The sequence below is a fragment of the Cebus imitator genome, unplaced genomic scaffold (genome assembly GCF_001604975.1).
Source record: "Cebus imitator isolate Cc_AM_T3 unplaced genomic scaffold, Cebus_imitator-1.0 Scaffold54, whole genome shotgun sequence".
Taxonomy (NCBI): domain Eukaryota; kingdom Metazoa; phylum Chordata; class Mammalia; order Primates; family Cebidae; genus Cebus; species Cebus imitator.
Genome location: NW_016107369.1, coordinates 5000639 through 5025332, shown reverse-complemented (window position 1 = coordinate 5025332; position 24694 = coordinate 5000639). Strand labels below are relative to the sequence as shown.

The window sequence follows — 24694 nt, the reverse complement described above, 5'->3', positions numbered from 1 at the left end:
GATGGGGTTTCACCATGTTGGCCAGGCTGGTCTCTAACTGACCTCAGGTGATCCATCCGCCTATGGCCTCCCAAAGTACTGGGATTACAGACATGAGCCACCACGCCCGGCCAAGAAAGGCAGTCTTGGAGCAATTCTTAATATCCCTGTCTTTAAAAGGCCCTTTTGGATCTCTCTGTTTAGTGTTTTCTTTCCTTATAGTAATTTTGAAAAAAGCAAATTAAGAGAAGTCCTTTTTAAGTAGATGAAAAAGCAAACACATAGTTTTCTTCTAGTACATTTGATACTCAAGAAATCCCTCGAGAATCAGAACTATCCTTGCACACCCTGAACCTTCTTTGAGATAGTTTAAAAGCAGAGTAGGGGGCTGGGCGCAGTGCCTTCTGCCTGTAATCCCAGCACTTTGGGAGACTGAGGTGGTGGATCACGAGGTCAGGAGTTAGAGACCAGCCTGGCCAACGTGGTGAAACCCCGTCTCTACTAAAAATACAAAAATTAGCCGGGCATGATGGCTGTCGCCTGTAAACCCAGCTACTCAGGAGGCTGAGGCAGGAGAATCGCTTGAGACTGGAAGATGGAGGTTGCAGTGAGCTGAGATTTCGTCACTGCCCTCCAGCTTGGGCAAAAGATCAAAACTTCGTCTCAAAAAAAAAAAACAGAGTAGGTGATAGAAGAGTTTTAACAGTGACGGGATAATATGCATGACAAGCGTCAACCCACAGTCGTCAGCCCACAAGTCCAAATAATATGATGAGCAATCAAGTTGATATCTCCATAACTTCTCTTCTGCTTACATTCCTTTTTGACTGCAACTGACCATAGTCATTCATTTTTCTACCATGGGAGTGGGAAGATTAAAGGAGGTGATGTGATACAAAAGTGTTTGGCATTTTTCTAGAAGCTGGGGTGAAAAGTGTGGTTAAAACTGTGGCAAAAATGAGATTTGAAATTATCTGTGGTTTTAATTCCTTATCACACCTATTGCCATAGTGGAGTTTATTCTTACTTAACGAGGGATAAACTTACTTAACAAGTTTATTCTTACTTTCTTTGAGCAAGAGGGATAGTCTATTCAGGCCTTTGTCAGTCATTTCTTGCCCCCTTAGAACAGGGAGTTTTTTTTAAACTCTTTAAATCAATTTTTTAAGTAACTCTTTGTTGAGATATCATTCACATACCATAAAGTTTATGTTTTTACTGTTCATTAGCTTTTAGCACTCTCAACAATGAAAAACTATTTGGATACCTAAACTATTGAGATTGTTTTCTCCTTTTCTTTTTCATTCCATCCTAATGGGTATTCCTCATAGAGTAAGCTTGTGAAATTACATTGTTACCTAATTCTAGTTTGAGGAAACTTCCAGTGTATCACTTGCTGTGTCCAAGGTAGCAAACAAATACAGTAACCTAAAAACAACCTAACAAAACCTAGAGTTGTTGTGTTAGTGCTGTAACTCCTTGTCTTAGGAACTTAAATTTTTTTCTTCAGCGACTGCCCGTGTTGGAAGTGCTTGACATACCTTTTGATGCAGACAATTAATTTTATACAATCTGATTGTAAGTACAGGTTTGGACTAAGTTAAGGAGTTTCACCTGTATTCCCAGTCAGCATGTCAAAAGAAGAGAGAGAAGTCTAGCTGGGTCTGATATTGGAAATAAGCTTTCTAATTGCTCAGGTTGAAAAGCTTGTTATTACTAAGAATTTCTCCTCCCAGAAAATAGTTTGAAATATGGGGAAAGTGTAGTATTTTAGCTTCACAGGGGAAGCATTTTTCTCCTGGTTGGAGGGAAAATAGTTTATGGTTGTTTGCATCCATTTCTGCTGCTGTCCGCTGTCAAGTTCAGTAAAAACAAGGGTTTAATTAGCCAACAGTCTCACAGTATTGGAGGAAAATGTCATTTAAAAAGAAAAGAACAATACAATAAAATATTATTTGGATAATAAATTGTGTACCTACTATTCTTTGAAATGACTCTGCAAGAGGGATTGATAACTTTGTATTAAAGGTTTAATAAATATAGCTGCTGGAGTATGATTCAGTCACATGTCTCCAGATTGAAAGAGGACAGTCAGCTGCCCCCCTTAATCAGACTGAGAATGGAATCCAACAGTAGCCAGGCTTGAAACTAAAGGAAGAGTTGGAGTACTGGTCTGTTTACTTGTAGAAGGGATAATTCTTGGGTCAAAATCCTTACATGGTATTTTACTTTTTAAAATCCTGGACTTCCTTGGAATTATAAAACTTTTCAAATTATCAAGTAAATGACTATCAATGCCACAGGTAGATCAGTAAAGAAGCCCCTCTTCAATAAATTAAGAAGAAAAGCCATTACGTCTTCTTTTCCGCCAACAGTTCATTATGAAAAAATTTTAGTCACCCAGCAAACTACGCTCTGTGTATATTACATGTAGATATTCTCTCCTTCCTCACTCATTTGGAAGTAAATTTCAAACATCATGGCACTTTACTCCTAAATGCTTAAGAACACATCTCCTAAGAATAAGGATAGTTTTCTATATAATATTATCACATCCAAGATAAATTAATAATTTAAAAATCTAATATATTTTCACATTCAAACATCCCCAATTTGTTCTTAAAAATCTGTGTAGTGTTTTTATTAAAACTAAGATCCAATCCAAATTCTGGCATTGTAAATACCATTACATTCTTGATAAGAGAACATTTAGCACTAAATTTTGCACAGCAGCCTTTTTTTTTTTTTTTTTTTAGAGACGGAGTCTCACTCTGTCACCACGCTGGAGTGCAGTGGTGTGATCTCACTGCAACCTCCACCTCCTGGGTTCAAGTGATCCACCCGCCTCGGCTTCCCAAAGTGCTTGGATTATAGGCATGAGCCACCGCACCCAGCCCACAGAACCTCTTTTAATAAATATTTACCAGCTTTTTCCTATGGTGAACGTATATTTACTCAAATGACTATCATTTTCCTCTAGAATATTGAGTTTTAAGTTCTCCCTCTACAATAAGCCTGCTTTATCAAGCTTCTTTATTTCTGGTATTCTCTCCTTCTTCCAATTGAATTACCTGTAGAATTCATCTTTTCTCCAATAACTATTCCACAGTCAGAGTAATATTTTTGAAACACAAACTGACATGTGACCTCATTCCCTTCTCCTTAAAATCTATCAATGGCTTCTCATTGTTCTTAGGATAAATCAAAAACCTTTAATTTGGCCTTACAGCTCTGCCTGATCTGACCTTTTTCACACCATGCTCCCTTTCTGAGCACATGTTCTGCACATTCCGAAGACAGAGGGAAAAGTGAGGTAAATAATCCAGGGAACGCCTCTGGCAAGAGATGAAACTTGAAGTAGAACTCGATGGGTAATATTTGATATAAGAGGAAAGAATACACTTCAGACTGGGAAGGAATTTTTCAGAATGGATGTAAGATATTTTGGGGGAAAAATTGATAAATTTTTTTTAAAGACTAGAGAGATGAAGAGCCAAAGTGATTTCAATATTTTAAGCCCTTGTGACTAGGAGAATACAATTTAGAGTGGAACTGAGATATACATTATAAAATGTCAGTTTTGTTTGCTAAGGTGGTGTTAAAGCATCTTTGAAGGCCAAGGTGGCATGATCACTTGAGGCCCAGAGTTCAAGGCTAGCCTGGACAGCATGCGAGTCTCCGTCTCTACAGAGAAATTTAAAAATTAGCTGGCAAGGTGGCTCATGCCTGTAGTCTCAGCTACATGGGAGGCTGAGGTGGGAAAATCACTTGAGTCCAAGAGGTGGAGGCTGCAGTGAGCTATCATCACACCCTCGTCCCATCCCCCATCCTCTGCACTCCAGCCTGGGAGACATTGTACCCTGTCTCAGAAAAAAAAAAAAAAAAAAGCATCTTTGAAATGAATAACTTAATAACTTAAACTACTACAGGATTATAGGCTAAAAGATTGTGAATATATGGTCTGTTGTGATAAAGTGCAACTACACATAACAGGAAATCTAAAATGATTGTGGCTTACACAAGGTGGAATTTTTTTTCAACAAAAAGGAATGGTGGAGGTAGATGCACCTAGCAGGTAGTGCAGTTCCACGGTTTCATCAAGGACTAAAGCTTCCATCCTTCCAGTTCTAAATATATGCACACTAGAGCTTCTAGCCATCATGCCTGAGTTGTAGGCTAGAAGAAGTTGGGATAGGAATTTAATTTAATTTAGAAAAGAGATCCCACACAGCTGACACTTTTCTTTTTAAACAGCATTCCTGGAAGTCCCACATAACTTAATCACCTGGCCCGGCTGCAAAAGAATGTAATCGTTTATTCTGAGCTATAATATTGGTTGCTAAAAAGCTGGTGTTCTATTAATACAGAGGAAGGGGAACATGGATCTTGGAACAGGCAGCCAACATTCTCTGCCATAGCAGGGGACGAGAGACCTATGCAAGAGCAGTGGGGTGTGTAGAGGATGTGAGGTGATGGTTATGCTGAGAAAGAAGCTCAGAATTAGTGATTTTACAGGTGCACATATGGACTTAATTATCTTGTTTTCTTTACCATATTAAGTTTGTTTGGTGCTCCATAAGTGAGTGACTGCATGCCCAGCATGTCCTGTTAAGGGGTCTTGCAGACCATTTTTTTCCCCTCCCTTTGGCAATTTCTCCAAGTAAATAAATATTAGAAAATCTCAGCTCTTTTTCATCTTTAGGGAACAAGCCACTCAAGAAATGGTCAGTTTTCAAAATTGCTGAGTAGAACCTGCTACAGATACTTATGGGTATGGAGAAGAGAAACACTTGGTTTTCTGATTTCTGTATGTTTACCAAAACAGATTCTAAGATACAAGAAAAATATCGTTAGACTAATATTTTCTTTTATGCAGCTAACATAGACTAGTGAGTCCAAGAGTTTATTATTTTCACTGTGTTTCACATAGGCTTGATTATAATAGGCTACTATCAGTGTTGTTGAATGAATGAATTATTTCTGAAGCCTGTCTGAGGTAGACTGGTGATATTTAGAAGTTAAAGGCAGTCTTTACAATTTAACATAATAAAATGTGCTTCTCAGATAGTAAAAAAGCTATAATCCCTTTAATAATATATAATATACAGATTACGTATTATATAAATATAATATACAGCCACATTAGCTTTATTACTAATTTAAAATTTGAGCTCCTAAGAATACTTTTCAGCAAAAACACAAAAATAGATTCCTTAAAAGCTTTTTAATAAGAACTTAGCCCAAAACACTAAATAAATCTGGTGGGGTTTTGCTGCTTTAAATGGTAAAAAGCAATATTTTATTGTTAGTATTTAAAGGCGACTCCTTACCTTAATTGTAGCACTTTGTCTACTGCAGAATGTGCATGATTTGCCCTACTTATGGTGACTGGATCCTCATCCTCTCAATAGGATCAATATTAAGCCAGTCTTCTTTACCTCCTCGATCCATATTAAACCTGTCTTGGAAAGAGTCCGTTTATTGGATAATATAGCTACACCGGGGCTCTATGACAATATCTTTTGCTGCCTCATTAACTCTCGAGCATTAGAACAAGATAAAAATGCCCTAAAGCCTCTTATCTGATGCCTGGTGTAACCTGCTGAAAGCAGGAGTACCATTAGTTTATGTTAGAAATCAAATGACCCTCTCCAGTGCAGGAAGTACTGATTAAACCTGAAGTGTCTCTGGAGGACTCTACAGCTGTCAGAGGGGTGGTGGCTGTCCCTCACGAAAAGGGAAATCAGGGCCAGAGGTCCCAGTGGGGCGGTGCTTTAGGAACTTGCACGTGGCTACCCCAGCTGTTCTGCTTTGCCTAATGAATTGTTTTACAAGAAGAGGCTGGGTATTATCATCACAAGCTGCCTTCCTTAGGGACTGGAGCAGGCCAAATAATAAGTAATGTTAGTGATGGTAATTGAAATGTGATGGCTCTCCTGAGATCTTTATGGCCCAGGAGCTGGTTGGCACTTGTGGATTGCCTTGTGCTATCAAGGCCCGATTGCCTTGTCCTAGCAAGTGCCTTATTTTTTCTGTTTTGTAATACTGTTGTATGCATTTTTCTCTTCCATCCCCCATGGAAATTCATTAACAAAAGCTATCTTAGGAACATTACAATGATGTTAACTATGAAAGGAAGAGCTTTAACTTTTTTACTTAAATTATCAACACTATAATCGTAAAGAAGTGGTTTCTGGAGGAAAAGTAAAAACCTTATCTGTTAACTTTATGAGAGGCAACTGCCACCAGCAGTTTCTCCATGGATGCTTCCAGACATTGTCTGTACATAGTAAAGTTTATACACATTACCATACACAGATGCAATCATAATATACATACTGTTTTGTGACTTGTCTATATGACCTCACAACATATCTTGGATACCTTTCCACAGTGGTATACATAGATTGCTTCATTGTTTTCCAAATGGTTCATAGAATTTCACTATATGGATGTACCAGTTCAAGACTCTTTGTGGATAGTTTGACTTAGACCTTATAACTGAAGCCTTAGCATACAAACAGGTTGCATCCACTGACTTGCATTTCATGGTTCAAACTCTGATTTTACATGAAGTGATTTTCCTTTCTTCAGGAATGTTATATTTTAGTCCAGTATTGTTTTAAAATAGGAAATGCTGGAGGCAACACTTTTAGGAGAGAGGTAGTATGAGTCTTGTCATGCATCATTAGCTGGACATACATGTAGTGATATGCACTCCACTGTGTGCTTTTAATTTGTTGCTTAGTTAAATGAGAAATATTCTGTCCCAGATAGGTGGGGGAAAACAAATAGCCTTTGATGAGTGTTGTCCAAGACACTGGCGGCTTCCTCTAAAGTTGAATAAGTGTTTTCTCCCCTAATTTTCTACTTCAGAAGTTCCAGGAATCAAGTTTTGAATGCATTAATGGACTTGGGAAATGATTTGTCAGCACGTGGAAATGAGGACTTAGGTTTCTTGTGTAACAGCTTGGCTAACAAAGCCAGTTTGTGCCTCATGAACTTTAAGGGCCATGCTGGGAGTGGCAGTGTAATGAATGAAGCAAAGCAATTTTCCAAGAGCATTTCAGGTCAGTGATGGGAGAAATCAGTTGTCTTCTCAGGCAAACAGAAACTTAATTTTAGTTGCATCTGTCTTAATAATAGAATCTGTATGCAAATTGAAGGGTAGAAATTTCACATCTGCCAAAGATGGGAGCATTGCAAGCCTTTTTTTTTTTTTTTTTTTTTTATTTTTTTTTTTGAGATGGAGTTTCCTTTAGTCCTATTCTCAGCACTTGAAAGTTGTGATCTGGCCAAATATTATTGAAGAGATGTCATACTACTAAATTGCAAAATGCAAACTAGTTTTGTTTCAGACTTTTTATACAGTGTTTTTCCTGTCCTTGTCGTTAGTCATTTGAATTGATGCCCAATCCTTAATTTAATAATTGGAGGCCATTATTAATAACAATAACTGATTTACTTCTTGTCCAAGCCTTTAGTAGATTCATGGGAAGCAGGTATACAGAGATTTCTTGAGCTGTTCTGGGCTATTAGAGATCCTGTAGACCTAAATTGTTCAAAGCAGTAGCCACTAACTGCATGTGTTTGTTTAAAGTTAAGTAAAAATAAATAAAATTTAAAATCTAATTCCTCAGTAGCCATGTGTAGCAAATGGCTACCATATTGGACAGTACTGCTCTAGACCAAAGGTCAGTGAACTATGGCCTGCAGCCTGTTTTTGTGTTCTCCGAGCTGAGACTGTTTTTTACATGTTTATGTTTATGGGGCTGTAAAAGTAAAACAAAAACACAGAACAGAAGAATGTGAAACAGACTGAATGTGGCCCACTAGCCTAACATACTTACTGTCTGGTCCTTTACAGAAAACCTTAGCTCAGTCCTGTACCTATGCTTGGTGACATTTCAGCTTTCTGATCAAATTAGATTAGGACTTTCCATAAGCCATCAGAAGATTAAACCTGTTAAGCAAATAGACAAATTTCAGAGAAAGTTTCTTACTATAGATAGATTATGGAATGAGTCCAGAGTATACACAAATCAGTTCCCTGAAGCTGGCACAGGTGATGCATTTGAAATAAGAAAATGTAGTAAATTATCAATTTCCTACAAGCTTTGTGCATAATACCTATAGTTTAACAAAACATCTTTCTTATTTTGTATGCTATTTTGTTTCTTCTGTGTTCTATACTCTCCTATCTTACTCTGAGAGAAACAGAATCAGGCTGGGCGCAGTGGCTTATGCCTATAATCCCAGCACTTTGAGAGGCCAAGGTGGGAGGATCACTTGAGCCCAGGAGTTTGAGACCAGCCTGGACAACGTAGAAAGACCCTGTCTCTGCCCAGAAATACCAATAACATTAGCTAGGTGTGGCGGTGTGCACCTGTGGTCTCAACTATTTGGGAAGCCAAAGTGGGAGGATCTGTTTGAGCCCCAGAAGTAGAGGCTGCAGTGAGCTGTGATTGGTTCACTGTACTCTAGCCTGGGCAACAGAATGAGAAGCCTCTGTCTCCCACAGCCCACCAAAAAAGCAGATGCAGTTGACCTTTTAACAAAGAATTTACTGTGAGAATTTTTTTTTACTATACAAATTATCATTTTTTTCAAAATTTTAATTGATACATTATAATTGTACATGTTTATGGGGTGCAGTTTGACATTTCAATATATATATGTTGTATAATGATAAAATCAGGGTAGTTAGTATATCTATTACTTCATGCATTTATCATTTCTTTGTGGTGAGAACATTCAAAAGCCTCTCTTCCAGCTATTTTATAATATATGATACCTTACTGTTAATCGTAGTTGCCCTGCTGTGCAACAGAACACCAGAACTCCTGTATAATTATAATTTTGTGCCCATTGACCAGCCTTCCCTCATCCTCTTGCCCTGCCCTCTTCTCTCCCCAAAATTTGGTAACTAACCACTCTTTCTTACAAGATTCCACATATGAGTGAGATCATGGCAGTATTTGTCTTTCTGTGTATGGCTTATTTCACTTAACATAATCCCCTCCGGGTTCATCCATGTTGTCACACGTGACAGAGTTTTATTCTTCAATTTTTTTTTTTTAAGACAAGGGTTTGCTCTGGCACCCAGGCTGGTGTGCAGTGGTACAAACGTAGCTCACTGCAGGTTTTTTTTTTTTCTTTCTCGCAGCTGCACCCTCCCCTCACTGCAGTTTCGACCCTGGCCTCAAGGGATTATCCTGCCTCAGCCTCTGGCTAGTGGGCCTAGTGGTTTTTGACAAGGACACCAAGTTCATTCAATGGTGGGAAGTAGTCTCTTTCAACAACTGGTGCTGGGAAACGATATCCACATGAGGCTGGGTGCGGTGGCTCACGCCTGTAAGTCCAGCACTTTGGGAGGCTGAAGTGGGTGAATCACCTGTGGTCAAGAGTTTAAGACCAGCCTGACCAACATGATGAAACCTCGTCTCTACTAAAAATACAAAATTAGCTGGGCATAGTGACACACGCCTGTAATCCCAGCTACTCAGGAGGCTGAGGCAGGAGAATCTCTTGGACCCCTGAAGCGGAGGTTGCAGTGATCTAAGATCATACCATTGCACTCCAACCTGGGCAACAAGAGGGAAACTCCATCTCAAACAAACAAAATATCCGCATAAAAAAAATAAAATTGGATCCTCTACCTTGTATCATATAAAAAATTAGCTCAAAATGGATCATGGACCTAAATATAAGAGCTAAAAACATAGAATATAGCCATAAATCATGACCTGGAATTTGACAGTAGTTTCCTAGATACATCAAAAGAACAAGCTCCATTAAAATTAAACACTTCTGTGCATCAGAGACACCATCAAGAAAGTACTTGGGTAGGCTGGGTACAGTGACTTATTCCTGAAATCCCAGCACTTTGGGAGACTTAAGCAGGTGGATCACTTGAGTACAGGAGTTTGAGACCAGTCTGGGCAACATAGCAAAACCCTGTCTCAAAAAAGAATAGACATTTCCCCAAAGAAGATATATAAATTACCAGTAAACATATGAAAAGATGTTTAACATATTAGTCATTAGGGAAATTTAAATAAAAACCATAATGAGATATTAGAAGTGTTGTTGATGATGTGGCGAAATTGGAGCCCTTGTGCACTGTTGGTGGGAATGCAATATGGTACAGCCACTGTGGAAAACATTATGGCGGTTCCTTGAAAAATTAAAAGTAGAATTACCATATGATCCATTAATTCCACTTCTGAATATATATCCAAAAGAATTGAAAGCAGGAACTTAAAGAGATGTTTGTACACCTGTCTTTATAGTAGCATTATTCACAATAGCTGAAAGGTGGAAGCAACCCAAATGTTCATTGACAGGTGAATGGATAAACCAAATGTAGTAGATACATACAATGGAGCATTATTCAGCCTTTAAAAGGGAAGGAATATCTGACACACAGCCTTGTGGACATTATGCTAAGCGAAATAAGCCAGTCACAAAAAGACAAAACACTACGTAATTCCACTTACGTGAGGTAGTTAGAGTAGTCAGATTCATAGAGATAGAAAGTAGAATGGGGGCTGGGAGGAATTGGGAAGTTGTTGTTTAATGAGTACAGCGTTTCAGTTTTGCCAGCTGAAAAAATTCTGGAGATTGGTTGCACAGTGATGGAAACACACTTAATGCCACACTGAAGTGTACACTTAAAAATGGTTGAGATGGTAGATGTTATGTGTATTTCACAGTTTTAAAGTGGATGAAGGTAGCTTTTATGCTATGTGAATTATATCTCAGGTTTTAAAAAGTTATATGGGAAAAGAAGAAAAAAGAAAATAAAACCTATCTAGGAAGCCCACAAGGTTTTGACGAACTCTATTGTAGGCCTGCTCCTAATCAAAGGCCTTTTTTTTTTTTTTAATGTGTAGTGATTTTTTTATTCTACTTTCCTCAATTTGTAAATAAATCCTTCTACCTCTGTTCTTCCCTTTATTCTTTCCCAAAATAGATTGGAAATAATCTCCTGATCTTCCTCAGTACTTATGTTAACATCTGGGACTCTACTAAAGGTTCACATCCATTTCTTAGGATTTGGATACTATCATAATAAGTAAATATTTATTATGTAAAACAATAAGCTAGACCCTGAGTGTCAAAAATACGTAAGCTCCTCTCATGGCACTTATAATCTGACTAGAGAGACAGGCAAATGTATAAAAAGTTTGATCACAGTACAAGACAGCATGTACTGAGAGCCACCTGAGGAGCATAGAGGTTGACAGAAATGGGAGATCACAGTAGGCTAAAGGTTTTTGGGAAAAATCTTATTTTAAAAAAGTGAAGTATAAACTGGAACAAGAAAACAAACAAATCCTACATGTCAACAGTGGCAAATTGGTTTCCTTCTCACTGTACGATTCCATGTAAAATGTATTTTATATAGCAGTTGCTATTTGATTAACCTGCAAAAATTATTTTTTTTCATATTCATTTTCCTTGTTGCTATCCCAGTTTGTTAGTACAGTTCAAAAAAAAGAAGAGCTTGATTGTCTATTCCTCCACATATAGATCAGTCTGTTAAGGGGGCGAAGTAACTTTACATCATAATTTGGCCACCATGCAATAGACTGTCTAGCTTTACCCTGCTAAGCCTATAAGTGGCAACAAAGATAAGAAAGCCACCATCAAGCATCTCTGGCCTAGGATGAATCTGACCTGCACCTTGACAATGATTTTGATTATTTCTGCTTTCTATGCTGAATGGATTTACTACCTGAGTTACAAAAACCCTTAATTTTAAAAATATTTTGGAGTTTTTCTTGTCTTTTGCATGTTAAATGTTAGCTTCCTCTGACATACAGTGGTGATTTCTGAATTTTCAGTGGGCACCACTCATTGTTGAAGCATTGAAATAGTTGGTTACTATTGCAGCTAATTCTTATTTAAATGAACAAGAGTTCTTTGGAAAGATTAGGCAGAACAGTTTTAAAAATTCACAGCAACACTGATGTATATCAGTTTTGGCTTGGCAGACTTTGACCCAGGGCTGTGCAGTGTTTTATAACCGTCAGCTACATAAGGACACATACTTATAACATTGCTTTTGTAGCAGATATTTTTATAACTCTACAAAATGATTAGACTGACGTAAAGCAATTCTCTAAATTCATAGGTATTAAAATATTCTGGCAGCTGTCTCCTTTTTGCCTTTAAGTTGAGACATCATGATGAGATAAGACTGCACTAGGCCTGATCGGTACATGAATGAGGTTAGACATGGTGTTCTCACATTATTGACAAAGGTCTTTGTTACTATAAATAGGAGAAGTCTTGGGGGAGGGGTTGCCGTTATAGTAATTCCTATTCAATTCCAGAAATATTCTTGTTTTTCATAAACCTTTTTACTTCAAAATACATTCCATGCAATCAGATAAAAATGATATAAAAATGCCTTTGAATTATAACTAAAATAATTTAGCTTGTAGCTGAAATAGATAATATCTTCATCTGGGAGTCTGATGTATTGATTAGGGTTAGAGAGTGTTTAGAAGAACCTGGATGAGAGAAACCTGCTGGTAAATTGGCTCTAGGGTACAGTGATATGGGATACAGACTCTTCTCTTTGCAAAATAGGCTTCTACCAACCCCTGGACTCCAGATCATAGTCCTCAAGGGGGACCGAGAGTCTGCAAAGGTCTCATGTTATGATCTTAGCAGCTCTCTAACCTCTCTTTCCCTAAGTGCTTCTTACTGCTTCCAAGTGTCTCAAATTCTTTTAACTGGGAATAATTTATAGTTAAAAGATTGTCTCCTTGCTGAGAAATAGGGGTCTTTAAATGGTAAGTGATTATCAGAACAACCATTTTGGAAAACCCTTAGGCAGTATCTACTAAAACTGATTATACCTCTACCCTGTGCCTCAGTAATTTTTATGCTATATACCGTAGAAATAGGTATGCATACATTTGTGTGCCAAAAGATAAAGATACATACAAAAATGTTCATAGCAGGACTATTTATAATTGACCCAAACTAGAAACAACCTCAAATCACTTGGCGGTAGAATGAATAAATACTATAATAATTTATTATACGAGAATGTAATAGAATACTGTATAACCATGAAAATGAACCAGCTGTTGCTACAGGCAACAACATGAATGAATCTCAGGAATATATATAACATTGAATGAATGAAGCTAACACAAAAGAGTATATATAGTACAGTTTCATTTATATAAAGTTCAGAAACAAGTGAAGCTAATCCATGGTGATACAAATACAAAAATGGTTGCATTGGGGCTATGATGATGGGTGGGAGGGGGCCTGAGGAGGGAGGCTTCTGCAGTGCTGGTAGTGATTCTCTTTGTATCTATATGTGGTTGTTACACAGTGTACTTATGATTTGTACATTTTTCTCTTCATATGTTATACTTTTTTAAATTAACTCAAAATATTTAAAGACAAATAGTGACTGAGATAAAAATAAAAAGGAATACACTCGAAAGGCTTATAGCCAGTCTGACCTTAAGTTGAAATGATAGCACTTAAAGCCTTTCTGGTTTGATATGGGAAACTCATGGAAAAAAGGTTTTGAGCATCAGTAGTTTTCCAGCCAGTTAGGAAAAGCAGATTTTAAAGATGAAGGAAACTAACTCCCCTGCCTCCCTGCTCCAAGCTCCAGATTTCTAAATATTTCTTGAGCAGACCTTATATAATGGGATAAGAGTAACTGGAATTGTTTTCTAAGGGCAGCTATGAATATATACAACCTTTTCTGCCTTAAAGGTTTGATTTTTAACATAAACATCCTTAAAATGCAGTTTTTATACCCAGAGAGTCATTAAATGAGGTCACTGGAATAGAAAGGATGGTGATGAATGTGATTCAGTAGATGGCAGTATTCCCTTTGAAGATTTTAGTTAAAATGTGGGTATATTGTTAGAAACTTTTTTCTTTGGGAATGAAGAAAAGTCACACACTAGGATAAGTAGACCAGAAAGAACATTTTATTATTTTTGTCCATTTGTTGCATTACTATTGTGAATGAAGCAATAATAACAACATATAGAGTAAGAGACAGTTGGTTTAATGTAGTATTGCTTTAAGTAGGACTTATTGGATAGAACACTTGGAAAGGATTTGGGCAATGTCTTTTTTTCCTGTCTTATATTTAGGAAGATTGAGATAATGACTAACTGCTTTGTACAAAGATGTCAGTGAAATTTATTAATGAGGTGATTAGGATGCAGTTGAGCAGAAATTAAAAGAAAAAAGTGATTGACCAGTCTGTTTTTGCTGGTTATTTTAATATAAATCAAATGCTATTTGAATAGCTTCTCTTTTTTAATGTTGAAGTTTTCTTATAATAGTAGTGCTTGGTGGGGTTTAAGACTCTTTGCCATATAGGAGTTTTAATTGTAAGGAATTTGACATGGATTATAGTAACATGCCATGGAAGTCAAGAGTTATCTGCCAGTTAAAGCACGAAACATGGCTATAGTGCAGAACGAGAGACCAGTTAACACGCTAATCAGCTGGAGTCAGAAGAACTACATTCAAGTCCTGACTTTGCTCCTTATTAGGTGGTGACCTTGGGCAAATCACTTAACCTGCCTGTTTTGTTTTCTCATCTATGAAAAATATAGGTGATAAATGACTACTGTGCTTTCCCCATAGGTTGTTGCATCAAATGGGTGCATTGTCTTATTTAAGAGTGCTATGTTAGGCCTGGTGCGGTGGCTCACGCCTATAAACCTAGCAGTTTGGGAGGCCGAGGCGGGTGGATCACTTGAGGCTGAGGTCAGGAGTTCGAGACCAGCTTGGCCAACATGGTGAAGTCTCTACTAAAAATACAAAATTTAGCCCACGTGGTGGCACAAGCCTGTAATCCCAGCTGCTCAGGAGGCCGAGGCACAAGAATTGCCTGAACCCTGGAGGCAGAGGCTGCAGTGAGCTGAGATCACACCATTGCACTCCAGCCTAGGTGACAGAGCAAGACTCCATCTCAAAAAAAAAAGAAGAGTGCTGTGTTAATGGTGATGGACTATACAGATGGGCTCTACATTGTTTTTATACTGTTCAATTAACTTTTGTTTCCTCCTGTTCTTCCTGTAGTCATCAGGTGCCTGCTAAGAAACATTGATAATCATTGCTTCAACAGCCATCATTATATGAGTACCTACTAATAGGTACTTCACTAAGTGCTTTAGGCACATAATCTCTAAAGCCTTACAACAGCCCTATAAGTTGGAACATTGTCTCCATTTTACATTTGGCAAAGGTCTGGACTAGCCCAAGAGCTGTGAATCAATCCATGCTATCTGACTCCATAGCCATTGCTTTTCATATATTATGCTATGCCTGCCTTTATGCCATTGAGTTTTGACTTTTCTACAATTTCTTTCTGTTTTTTTTCTTACATTGGAAGATTTTTGACTTTTCTGTATCTAGTATTTTAGAAGCCAGGGCCATAGATAGTATTTTTATGTATTAGACACTTAAAGACATTGGGCCTTAATGGAAAAATTTATTATTATATTTCCCTTTGGAGTTAACAGAATCCTAATGTATGTAATTCCTAATTTGGGAATGGGAGGAGCTGTGCTCCTGACCTGAGCCTGCCTTTTGTCTTTACCAGAGCACATGCAAATCGTTTCTTGAAGATTCCAAACAAGGAGAGGAATCCAGTAAAGAATCTAAAGAATGTTAATGTCTGGTTTGAGAATATATTATATAATTTTATTTGCACATACCCCTCCCAACTATATTTTAATGTTAGAACTAGCTTTTTTTTTCTTTGTGTGTGTATACTTTATGGGCGTTTCCCATTTATTGTAATAGTCCTTGACATTTTACATGGGAGTATCTTCTGGAGAATACCTTTAAAACTGATAACTAAATATGCTAATAACTAAATATATTTTTGTTATTCATATTAGGTTAAAAATAAGTATATATGAAAATTTTCATTTATAAACGTTATCTCTTATTATTCCAAAAATATTGTTTTTAATGCATAATGATTTTTTTTCTTTTTTTGACATGGAGTTTTGTTCTGTCGCCCAGGCTGGAGTGAAGTGGTGCGATTTTGGCTCACTGCAACCTCCACCTATTGGGTTCAAGTGATTCTCTTGCCTCAGCCTCCCGAATAGCTGGGATTATAGGCGCCCACCACCATGCCCAGCTAATTCTTGTATTTTTAGTAGAGATGGGGTTTCACCATATTGCCCAGGCTGGTCTCGAACACCTGACTTCAGGTGATCCACCCACCTCAGCCTCTCAAGTGTTGGGATTACAGGCGTGAGCCACCACAGCTGGTGGAAAATGATTTCTTTTAAAACTATATCTTCTCTTGTAAAAACATAAAAATTATTTATGTTTTTGCCAGCATCTGATTTAGTTTGTAAATTGTCATTAGTTGTTTTTCAATAAATTTTAAATTTTAGAATATTTTTTAATTTACAGGAAAATTGTGAAGGAGAGTTCTCATATAACCCATATGGAATTTCCCCTGTTGCATTAGGTACATATAAATTGTACAAATTAATTGTAATAATAAAGTTAATGAACCAGTAAAGTCCATGCTTTATTCAGATTTCTTTAGCTTTTCCTTAATGTTTTTTTTCTGTTCCAGGTCCCATCCAGGATACTTTATTTCATTTAGTTGTCATGTCTCCTTAGCTCATCTTGGCATGGCAGTTTCTCAGACTTTCCTTGTTTTTTGATAGCCGTGACAGTTTTAAAGAGTACAGTCAGGCATATTGTAGAATGTCCCTCAATTGGGTTTTGTCTGATATATTTCTCATAATTATGGTTTGCCTTTCACTACATAAACTGTGCTATATGTGGAGATTGCTCTTAATCAAAATGAGCTCTATAAAGAAGGCAGATTAGGATTTGAAAATATTGGCTGTGGTTAACCAAAGATAAGCATTGACATCATTCTTTGTTGGATCTGTAACAGTGACTACCTTTTTTATATTTTATCATTTTTCCGAAGCAACCAGTCCTAATTCTGGCTAGAAGTAGGAGTCTAGGTTATATGATCTATTCGTATCCCTGAAATAGTTTCTTTTCTAATTGCACCTACTGGGGCAGTTGGGACGGGTTTTAATGTTACTCCTAAGAGCTTTATTTAATCTGTATTGGCCTTTTCATTAGTAATGGGCAATTTTGGGCGAATTGCTAATTGATTAGAGTTGTGGAAATTATCCACAAAGCTATTTTGTCTCTGTAGCCTAGAAGATATAAGATTAAAACAGGGGCCGGGCGCAGTGGCTCACGCCTGTAATCCCAGCACTTTGGGAGGCCGAGGCGGGTGGATCACGAGCTCAAGAGATCGAGACCATCCTGGTCAACATGGTGAAACCCCGTCTCCACTAAAACTACAAAAAATTAGCTGGGCATGGTGGCGCGTGTCTGTAGTCCCAGCTACTCAGGAGGCTGAGGCAGGAGAATTGCCTGAACCCAGGAGGCGGAGGTTGCGGTGAGCCGAGATCGCGCCATTGCACTCCAGCCTGGGTAACAAGAGAGAGACTCCGTCTCAAAAAAATAAAAAATAAAAAAGATTAAAACAGGATCTGTTTTAGTTACTAGTGTAAGATGAATGCTTGAAAAGTATTATTTTAGTGCCTTTGGTTTGTATTCCAGCCTGGTGTTGGTTTTAACTCTGCTGAGAATTATTGTCTTTTAACTCACTGAGGTCCTCAATTCTACTCCATTAAGGGCCACTTTTCTGCCAGTCAAAAAGCAGCATCCCTGAGATTGATTTTTGTTACAGTGGATAGTAATGGCTGCCTAGTGACAACATTTCAAATTCTTTTATGTAAACAGAAAGCAATCAAATAAGTACTAATCCAAGGATTATGTGAACCCAAATCCTGTGGCCAAAAGAATCTCTGCAGTGTATGTTCCTGGCTCTTTGCCTTCTAGTGCCAAGCAGCGCCTCTGCTTCTTCCTGGAAAGCTTGCTTGTTGCTTGTGCTGCCTGTTAGATTTCAGTATGCTAAAACCAAAACACTCCTGCAGCCCCTGAATGAAATTCAAAAAGACACTTACATTTCCATAAATAAATTAGGAATTCAGTGGTTTCTTCGGGCTAATCAGGGCAGGCTGATAAACCTTGCTAGCTGTTTAATAAATGAATTGTGACTGATTACCTATTAATATGGACGCCTCAGGAATTCACCCTGGGGGAAGCAGAGCAGTGAAATAGAGAGGGGCATGGCCCCTTGGGAAATCAGGGCTTCATGTTTGCAGCTTAAATATCTCTGTGAAGTATCAATAAGGAGGTAATTGAATTTTGAACACAAACATGAGCGCCGGATGGATGAAAGGGGGTGGGGGATCTGATCGTCTCTTCTCTGCCCTTTCATTCTCCCCTCCCCTTTTCCTTGGAGACCACTCTGGTAAAGATAGATGCTAAATCCATTAAATAAAGATTAGACTCTGTCGTAGTAGAAAATGGCAGCTTAGCTAGATCCCCAGGCAAATTGGAGCCTTTTGCAATACAAAAAATTAAAATATACATTTTTAACAAGTGTGCTGTCTTCCTAGCAATAATGCTAGGCTAGCTTGTGGGGTTTACTCCTCCTTCAGATTGGCTTTTGTTTGGGCAGATCACTTTCTCTTGTATTAATGCCAATCTTTTCTGTATTCCTGGAGCAGAAGGAACTGGGTTTATTTATTTATTTTTAAAGCTTCTGTTGAGGCCTTTCCTCTAGCATCCTGCTTGCTTGTAATCAGAGGAGTGGGAAGGAGATTAGTGTCCCATGAATTGACGGTAGATAAATGTTCCCTCCCCTTAACTGGTGGGTCCAGAAGAGCCCAATCACTTGTATTTCAGGGATGATTGGAAACTGTACAGCCAAGCAAGAAAAGGCCTTACAGATTGAAAGAAACATTGATGTTTTAGATGCAATTTTACTTGGCTTTATTTCCTGTAGATAAGGTTATTGATTTGCTTTGTCCTCCTATTTTAAGCCAGGTAAAGTCATATTAATATAGGAAAAAAGATTTGGCATTATTTGGTTACAGATCATAATACTTGCTCCTTTTTTAGCAATAACAAAAAACAAGCATCAAGCGTTAAATGTTTTTGTTATGTTGATATGAATGCCCAGCATTGTTTTTTTAGACTAACCCTTGTTTACATGTCAATCTGCAATTCTAATAACCCTTTCCTATAGTCAGTCAGTCTATCAACAAGTATAAATTGAGCATCTGTTAGGTGTGTAGCATGGCCAATGGTGAGAAAAGTCTGTCTTCTGCTACCATGGATACTTATTTTTTTCTGTTTTTGTTTTTTGTTTGCTTTCATTATTTTTAATTGACACATGATAATTGCACATATTTATGAGGTGCAGGGTGATATTTTGATACATGTATACAATGTGTAATGATCAAATCAGGGTAACTAGTATATCCATCACCTCAACATTTATCATTTCTTTGTGTTGGGAACATTCAAAATCTGCTCCTCTAGCTATTTGAAAATATACAATAAATTGTTGTTAATTATAGTCACCTTACAGTTCTATGGAACACTAGATCTTAGTCCCCATATCTAGCTGTAATTTTGTATCCATTGACCAACCTCTCCCTATCTTTACCTTTCCCCGCCTTACCTCTTCCTTCCCCTTCCTAGCCTCTAGTAACCACTATTTTACTCTGTACTTATGAGATCAACTTTTTTAGCTTTTACAGGTGAGTGAGAACATGTAATATTTATCTTTCTGTGCCTGGCTTGTTTCATTTAACATGATGTCCTCTAGTTCCATCCATGTTGCTGGGAATGATCAAATTTCATTCTTTTTTTATGGCTAAGTAGTATTTCATTATGTATGTATGTATGTAGTTACTATGTATACCACATTTTCTTTTTTCTTTTCTTTTCTTTTTTTTCGAGACAGAATTTTGCTCTTGTCACCAGGCTGTAATGCAGTGGTGCAATCTTGGCTCACTGCAACCTCCACCTCCCAGGTTCAAGCGATTCTCCTGCCTCAGTCTCCCAAGTAGCTGGGACTACAGGCATGTGCCACCACACCTGGCTACTTTTTGTATTTTTAGCAGAGATGAGGTCTTATCATGTTGGCCAGGCTGGTCTTGAACTCCTGACCTTAAGTAATCTCCCCCACCTCAGCCTCCCAAAGTGCTGGCATTACAGACCTGAGCCACCTCGCCTGGCCTCCACATTTTCTTTATCCATTCATCTGTTGATAGACACTTAGGTTGATTCCATATCTTGGCTAACCACAGATACTTGTTTGAAAACAAAGATAATCATGGCGTACTCCTGCCACTTTGTGTGTGTGTGTGTGTGTGTGTGTGTGTGTGTGTGTGTGTGTGTATGTATTTGTTTGTTTGTTGTTTTCAGAGACAGGGTCTCACTCTGTCACTCAGGCTGGAGTGCAGTGGTGTGATCTTGGCCTACTTCAGCCTCAACCTCTTGGGCTGCAGGGGTCCTCCCACCTCAGCCTCCCAGGTAGCTGGGACTACTCACCACCACACCTGGCTCATTTTTAAAGATTTTTTTTTTTTTTCTGGAGATGGAATTACTCTATGCTGCCCAGGCTGGGATTACAGGGATGAGCTACCATGCTCAGCATGCTCCTCCTTATCAAAGTTCTTTGTCCCCTTGGGTCCTACAAGATAAAATTTAAATTCTCAGGTTTTCACAAAAGTGCCTTCCTGATGTTGATACAGGCTTTCTCTAGTTTGATCTGGAAAAACACCTCCTTATTCTTCAAGCCATTTCAAATCTCATCTCTATCCCTGTAGCACCTGCCCATTGCCCCAGACAGAATTAAACTTTTGTCATCTTTCTGCGGAACCTACACCTGAGGCTCTGGGGATTTCCTGTGGAAGAACAAAGATGGAACTTCTTGCTCTCAGCAGTTAAGGACTTTGTGCATCATTTGCCACATGGTGTTTCAAATGTTCACAATTCTTTCTTTCAACTTCAGAGGTATATTGATGTTCAGATTTCTTTTTTTCTTGTTTTTTGTTTGTTTGTTTGTTTTGAGACAGATTTTTCCCTCTGTTGCCCAGGTTGGAGTACAGTAGCTCGATCTTGGCTCACTGCAACCTCCGCCTCCCAGGTTCAAGTGATTCTTGTTCCTCAGCCTCCTGAGTAGCTGGAATTACATGCGTCTGCCACCATGCCCAGCTAATTTTTGTATTTTTAGTAGAGACAGAGTTTCGCCATGTTGGCCAGGCTGGTCTCAAACTCCTGACCTCAAGTAATCCTCTCGCCTTGGCCTCCCAAAGTGCTGGGATTACAGACGTGAGCCATCGTGCCTGACCCCCCACTGCTGTCATAAGTTATTTATTTCTAGAGATGAGAAATCGAATTTATTTAATTGTGTCACCACAGTTCATAAATGGCACTTATAATTTTGAATGCTATTACTCAAAGCCAAATAGAACAAAATTTCAGAATTTTCTTACATCTTCTCATGTTGCAAGTTACATTGATGTTATATCCAGACGGTTATAGTTTTCCTCCCAGGTCTCTCTAATCTCTGCTTCCAACTGTATTGCTGGGCCTCATAGCTCCTTCCAATAACACAGGGTTGCTGGGCCCACGGGAGGCAAACATATAAAGGCTCTGTATTCCTAGTGGTTACGTCTCAACTGCTATAAACTACATGTTTTAAACCTTATTTAACATTAACAGATTAATGCAAGTGAAATATGTTTTCTTATTTGTATTTATTCAGTATTCAGTGTATCTTTTCATTTACTTATAAGATTTAATACCAGAAATTCTGAGGTTAAAAAAATAATCTTACCCAAGTTATCCCTACAATTTTTAAATATAATAGTGTCGTCGACTTTATCCCTTTGAGGAAAGATCTCTTGGTAATTCCCTTTCCTAACCCTTTCTGGTGATCTTAACATGACTTTAATTCAATGAAGTATCTCTTGCCTGCCTTTGTATATACGTAACAAAGTACCATTAGAATTATCTGCTGTATAATGTCACTACTTATATAGTTACTCATTTACGTTTCTGTACATGTGTGGATAAATGCTCAGATTGTCTTTTCTTGTCCAGGCAGATTCTGTAGCCATGGTTCTTAACCGAGAGTCCTCATGTGTGGGTTTTGTTTGAGATGGAGTCTTATTTTTTTGCCCAGGTTGGAATGCAGTTGTGAGATCTCGGCTCACTGCGGCCTCTGCCTCCTGGGTTCAAATGATTCTCCCACCTCAGCCTCCTGAGTAACTGGGATTACAGGCATGTGCCACCACACCCAGTTAATTTTTGTATTTTTAGTAGAGACGGAGTTTTACCATGTTGGCCAGGCTGGTCTCAAACTCCTGACTTCAAGTGATCCGCCCACCTCAGCCTCCCAAAGTGCTGGGATTACAGATGTGAGTCACCACACCCAGCCTCAATCATATGTTTTAAAATTATGAAACTGTGTTTGTGTGTGTGTATGTACATGTATAATTTTCAGCAGAGAGTCTCTATGACTTTTATCAGATTTTTAAAAAGATCTCTTTTATGGGTTGAATTTAGTCCCCCCCCAAAAAGATATTTTGGAGCCTCATCCCTAGTACTTCAGAATATGACCTTATTTGGAAGTAGGCTCTTTACAGAGTAATTAAGTTAAAATGCGGTCATTGTGTGAACCCTAAACCAATATGACTGAAGTCCTTTTATAAAGGGGAGCTTTGGACATAGAGACAGACATGCATAGAGGGAAGACAGTGTAAAGAGACACAGGGAGAAGATGCCATCTACAAGCCAAGAGAGGCCTGGAACAGATCCTTCCCGCACAGCCCTCAGAAGGAACAAACAATTCTAGCATTAGCTCAAACTGCTATATGATGTAATTGTGTGAAGGATTATTTATAGCCCAAATGCCCTTATCTCTATAGGAGTTTATAATCTCTATAGACTAAAAGGAATTAAGCCTGCAAGGTTGCTGCTGTTCTTAGTCAGCTCTTGTCACCAGGCTGGAATGCAGTGGGGCGATCTTGGCTCACTGCAACCTCTGCCTAAAATTTAAAAACCTTTAATTCTTCACTACCAACTTTATGCAGTTCCATATGCATTAAAGATTTCAAGATCATTAGGTAAAAATTACTTTTTAAACTAATTATAATAAAGGGAAAGGGCTTACCTTTAAAAATATATATATATCTTTTCCATTTTTCCAAATCTTCTACACTTTAGGCCATACTGGTTTTCAAAAATCCCTTCTAGTTAATGTCTACTAAACACTAATTAACTTACTCTCTACTTTCTCAAGCACTAATGGAAATACTGGATTATAACCAATCTAATACTCTTTGGACATTTCTATCAGACACTTTGCTCAGTGTGATTTAAGGCAGTTTATAATCACTCCTTGTGGTCTTGAGGCCAGTTTTCAATTCATGAGACTCATATATCCTGGCTAGTTTTAATTAATTTTGCAAGGAAGATGCCAGAAGAAGCAGTATTAAATGCTTTCTTATAATCAGGTTATTTCCTCTATTGCATTCTCGTCAGTCACTAATCTTGTAACTTTATCTCAGCAAAATACAGAAGTTGCCTTGACATAGTTTGTTCTGTACTCATCATGTTTTTCAGTACATAGAATTTATAATTTGGGTAACCTTATGTTCATGATTGTCTTAACATTAGGATTTGGGAATACTCTTTAATTAGTGTCACATTGTGTTTCATGTATTTGGTCTTTTTGGGTAATCATATCAGCTAAGAACAATCAGGAGTAATTTGAACAGGGAAAATTTATTTATTTGTTTATTTATTTTTGAGACAGTCTCATTCTGTCGCCCATGCTGGAGTGCACTGCACAATCTTGGCTCACTGCAACCTCCGCCTCCCTGGTTCAAGCGATTCTCCTGCCTTAGCCTCCCAAATAGCTGGGGCTACAGGCGAGCACCACCTTGCCCAGCTAATTTTTGTATTTTTAGTAGAGATGGGGTTTTGTCACGTTGGCCAGGCTGGTCTCCTGACTTCAGGTGATCCACCTGCCTCAGCCTCACAAAGTGCTGGGATTACAGGCGTGAGCCACCGTCCCTGGCCTGAACAGGGAAACTTTAAAATATTAAATGTTAACTAAGTAAAAAGTGATTAACTTCTGAAAGGAAAAGAAGAGTCAAAGGTCTACAGAGGTAGCAGGAAGCTGCTGGCCCCTAGGACTGAAGAAGAGTGAACAAAGGAACTTAGTGGAGGTCCCCACAAGGCTGAGGTTCAGCCCTCTGAAGGGAAGACACACGGCCACAGGAACATGCTGCCTACTGCCAGAGGGTACTCTGCTGGTGCATTGCAGGAGCAGCCTACCTGATGGCAGTGAAGAATCTTTGGGGGAGGGAGCCCCACCACTGAAGTGTAAGGACTGCCATTGCCAAGGTGAAGATAGCTGTGACCTGCATGCCAACTTGCTTGTCACTGTACAGAAGAGCCACACAGTGCAAGAAGGAAGAAAATACCTTTTTCTTGCTTCAGCTTTGCAGTCTCCCTCCAGTGCCCTTTATTGGCAAAACACAGCACCAGGCTAGTTGACAGAGGAGAAATGTAGCCTGCTGCCAGGTCCAGCTTCAGTATCACAAAGCAAGGGCAAAGGGTGATTTAGGAACTAAGAGACAGTAAATGGATAACTGGCACAATGAGTAAAAACTTTGTGTAGGCCGGGCGCGGTGGCTCAAGCCTGTAATCCCAGCACTTTGGGAGGCCGAGGTGGGTGGATCACGAGGTCAAGAGATCGAGACCATCCTGGTCAACATGGTGA

The 24694-nt window shown here is 38.5% G+C and overlaps 1 protein-coding gene across 3 annotated transcripts in view; it reads left to right on the top strand.

Moving 5' to 3' along the window:
- The window catches only part of LIN52 (lin-52 DREAM MuvB core complex component), a 124398-nt gene that overhangs the window by 53115 nt on the left and 46589 nt on the right, over positions 1 to 24694 (top strand). The window contains exon 6 of one of the 3 annotated variants that reach the window (XM_017528695.2): positions 15587 to 15813. The exons of the other annotated variants lie outside the window; for them this stretch is intronic. Within the exon in view, the coding sequence (XP_017384184.1) occupies positions 15587 to 15588 (2 nt within the window). The 3' untranslated portion in view covers positions 15589 to 15813. Of the gene's footprint in view, positions 1 to 15586; positions 15814 to 24694 lie in introns of those variants that run through there. 3 annotated transcript variants of the gene reach the window in all.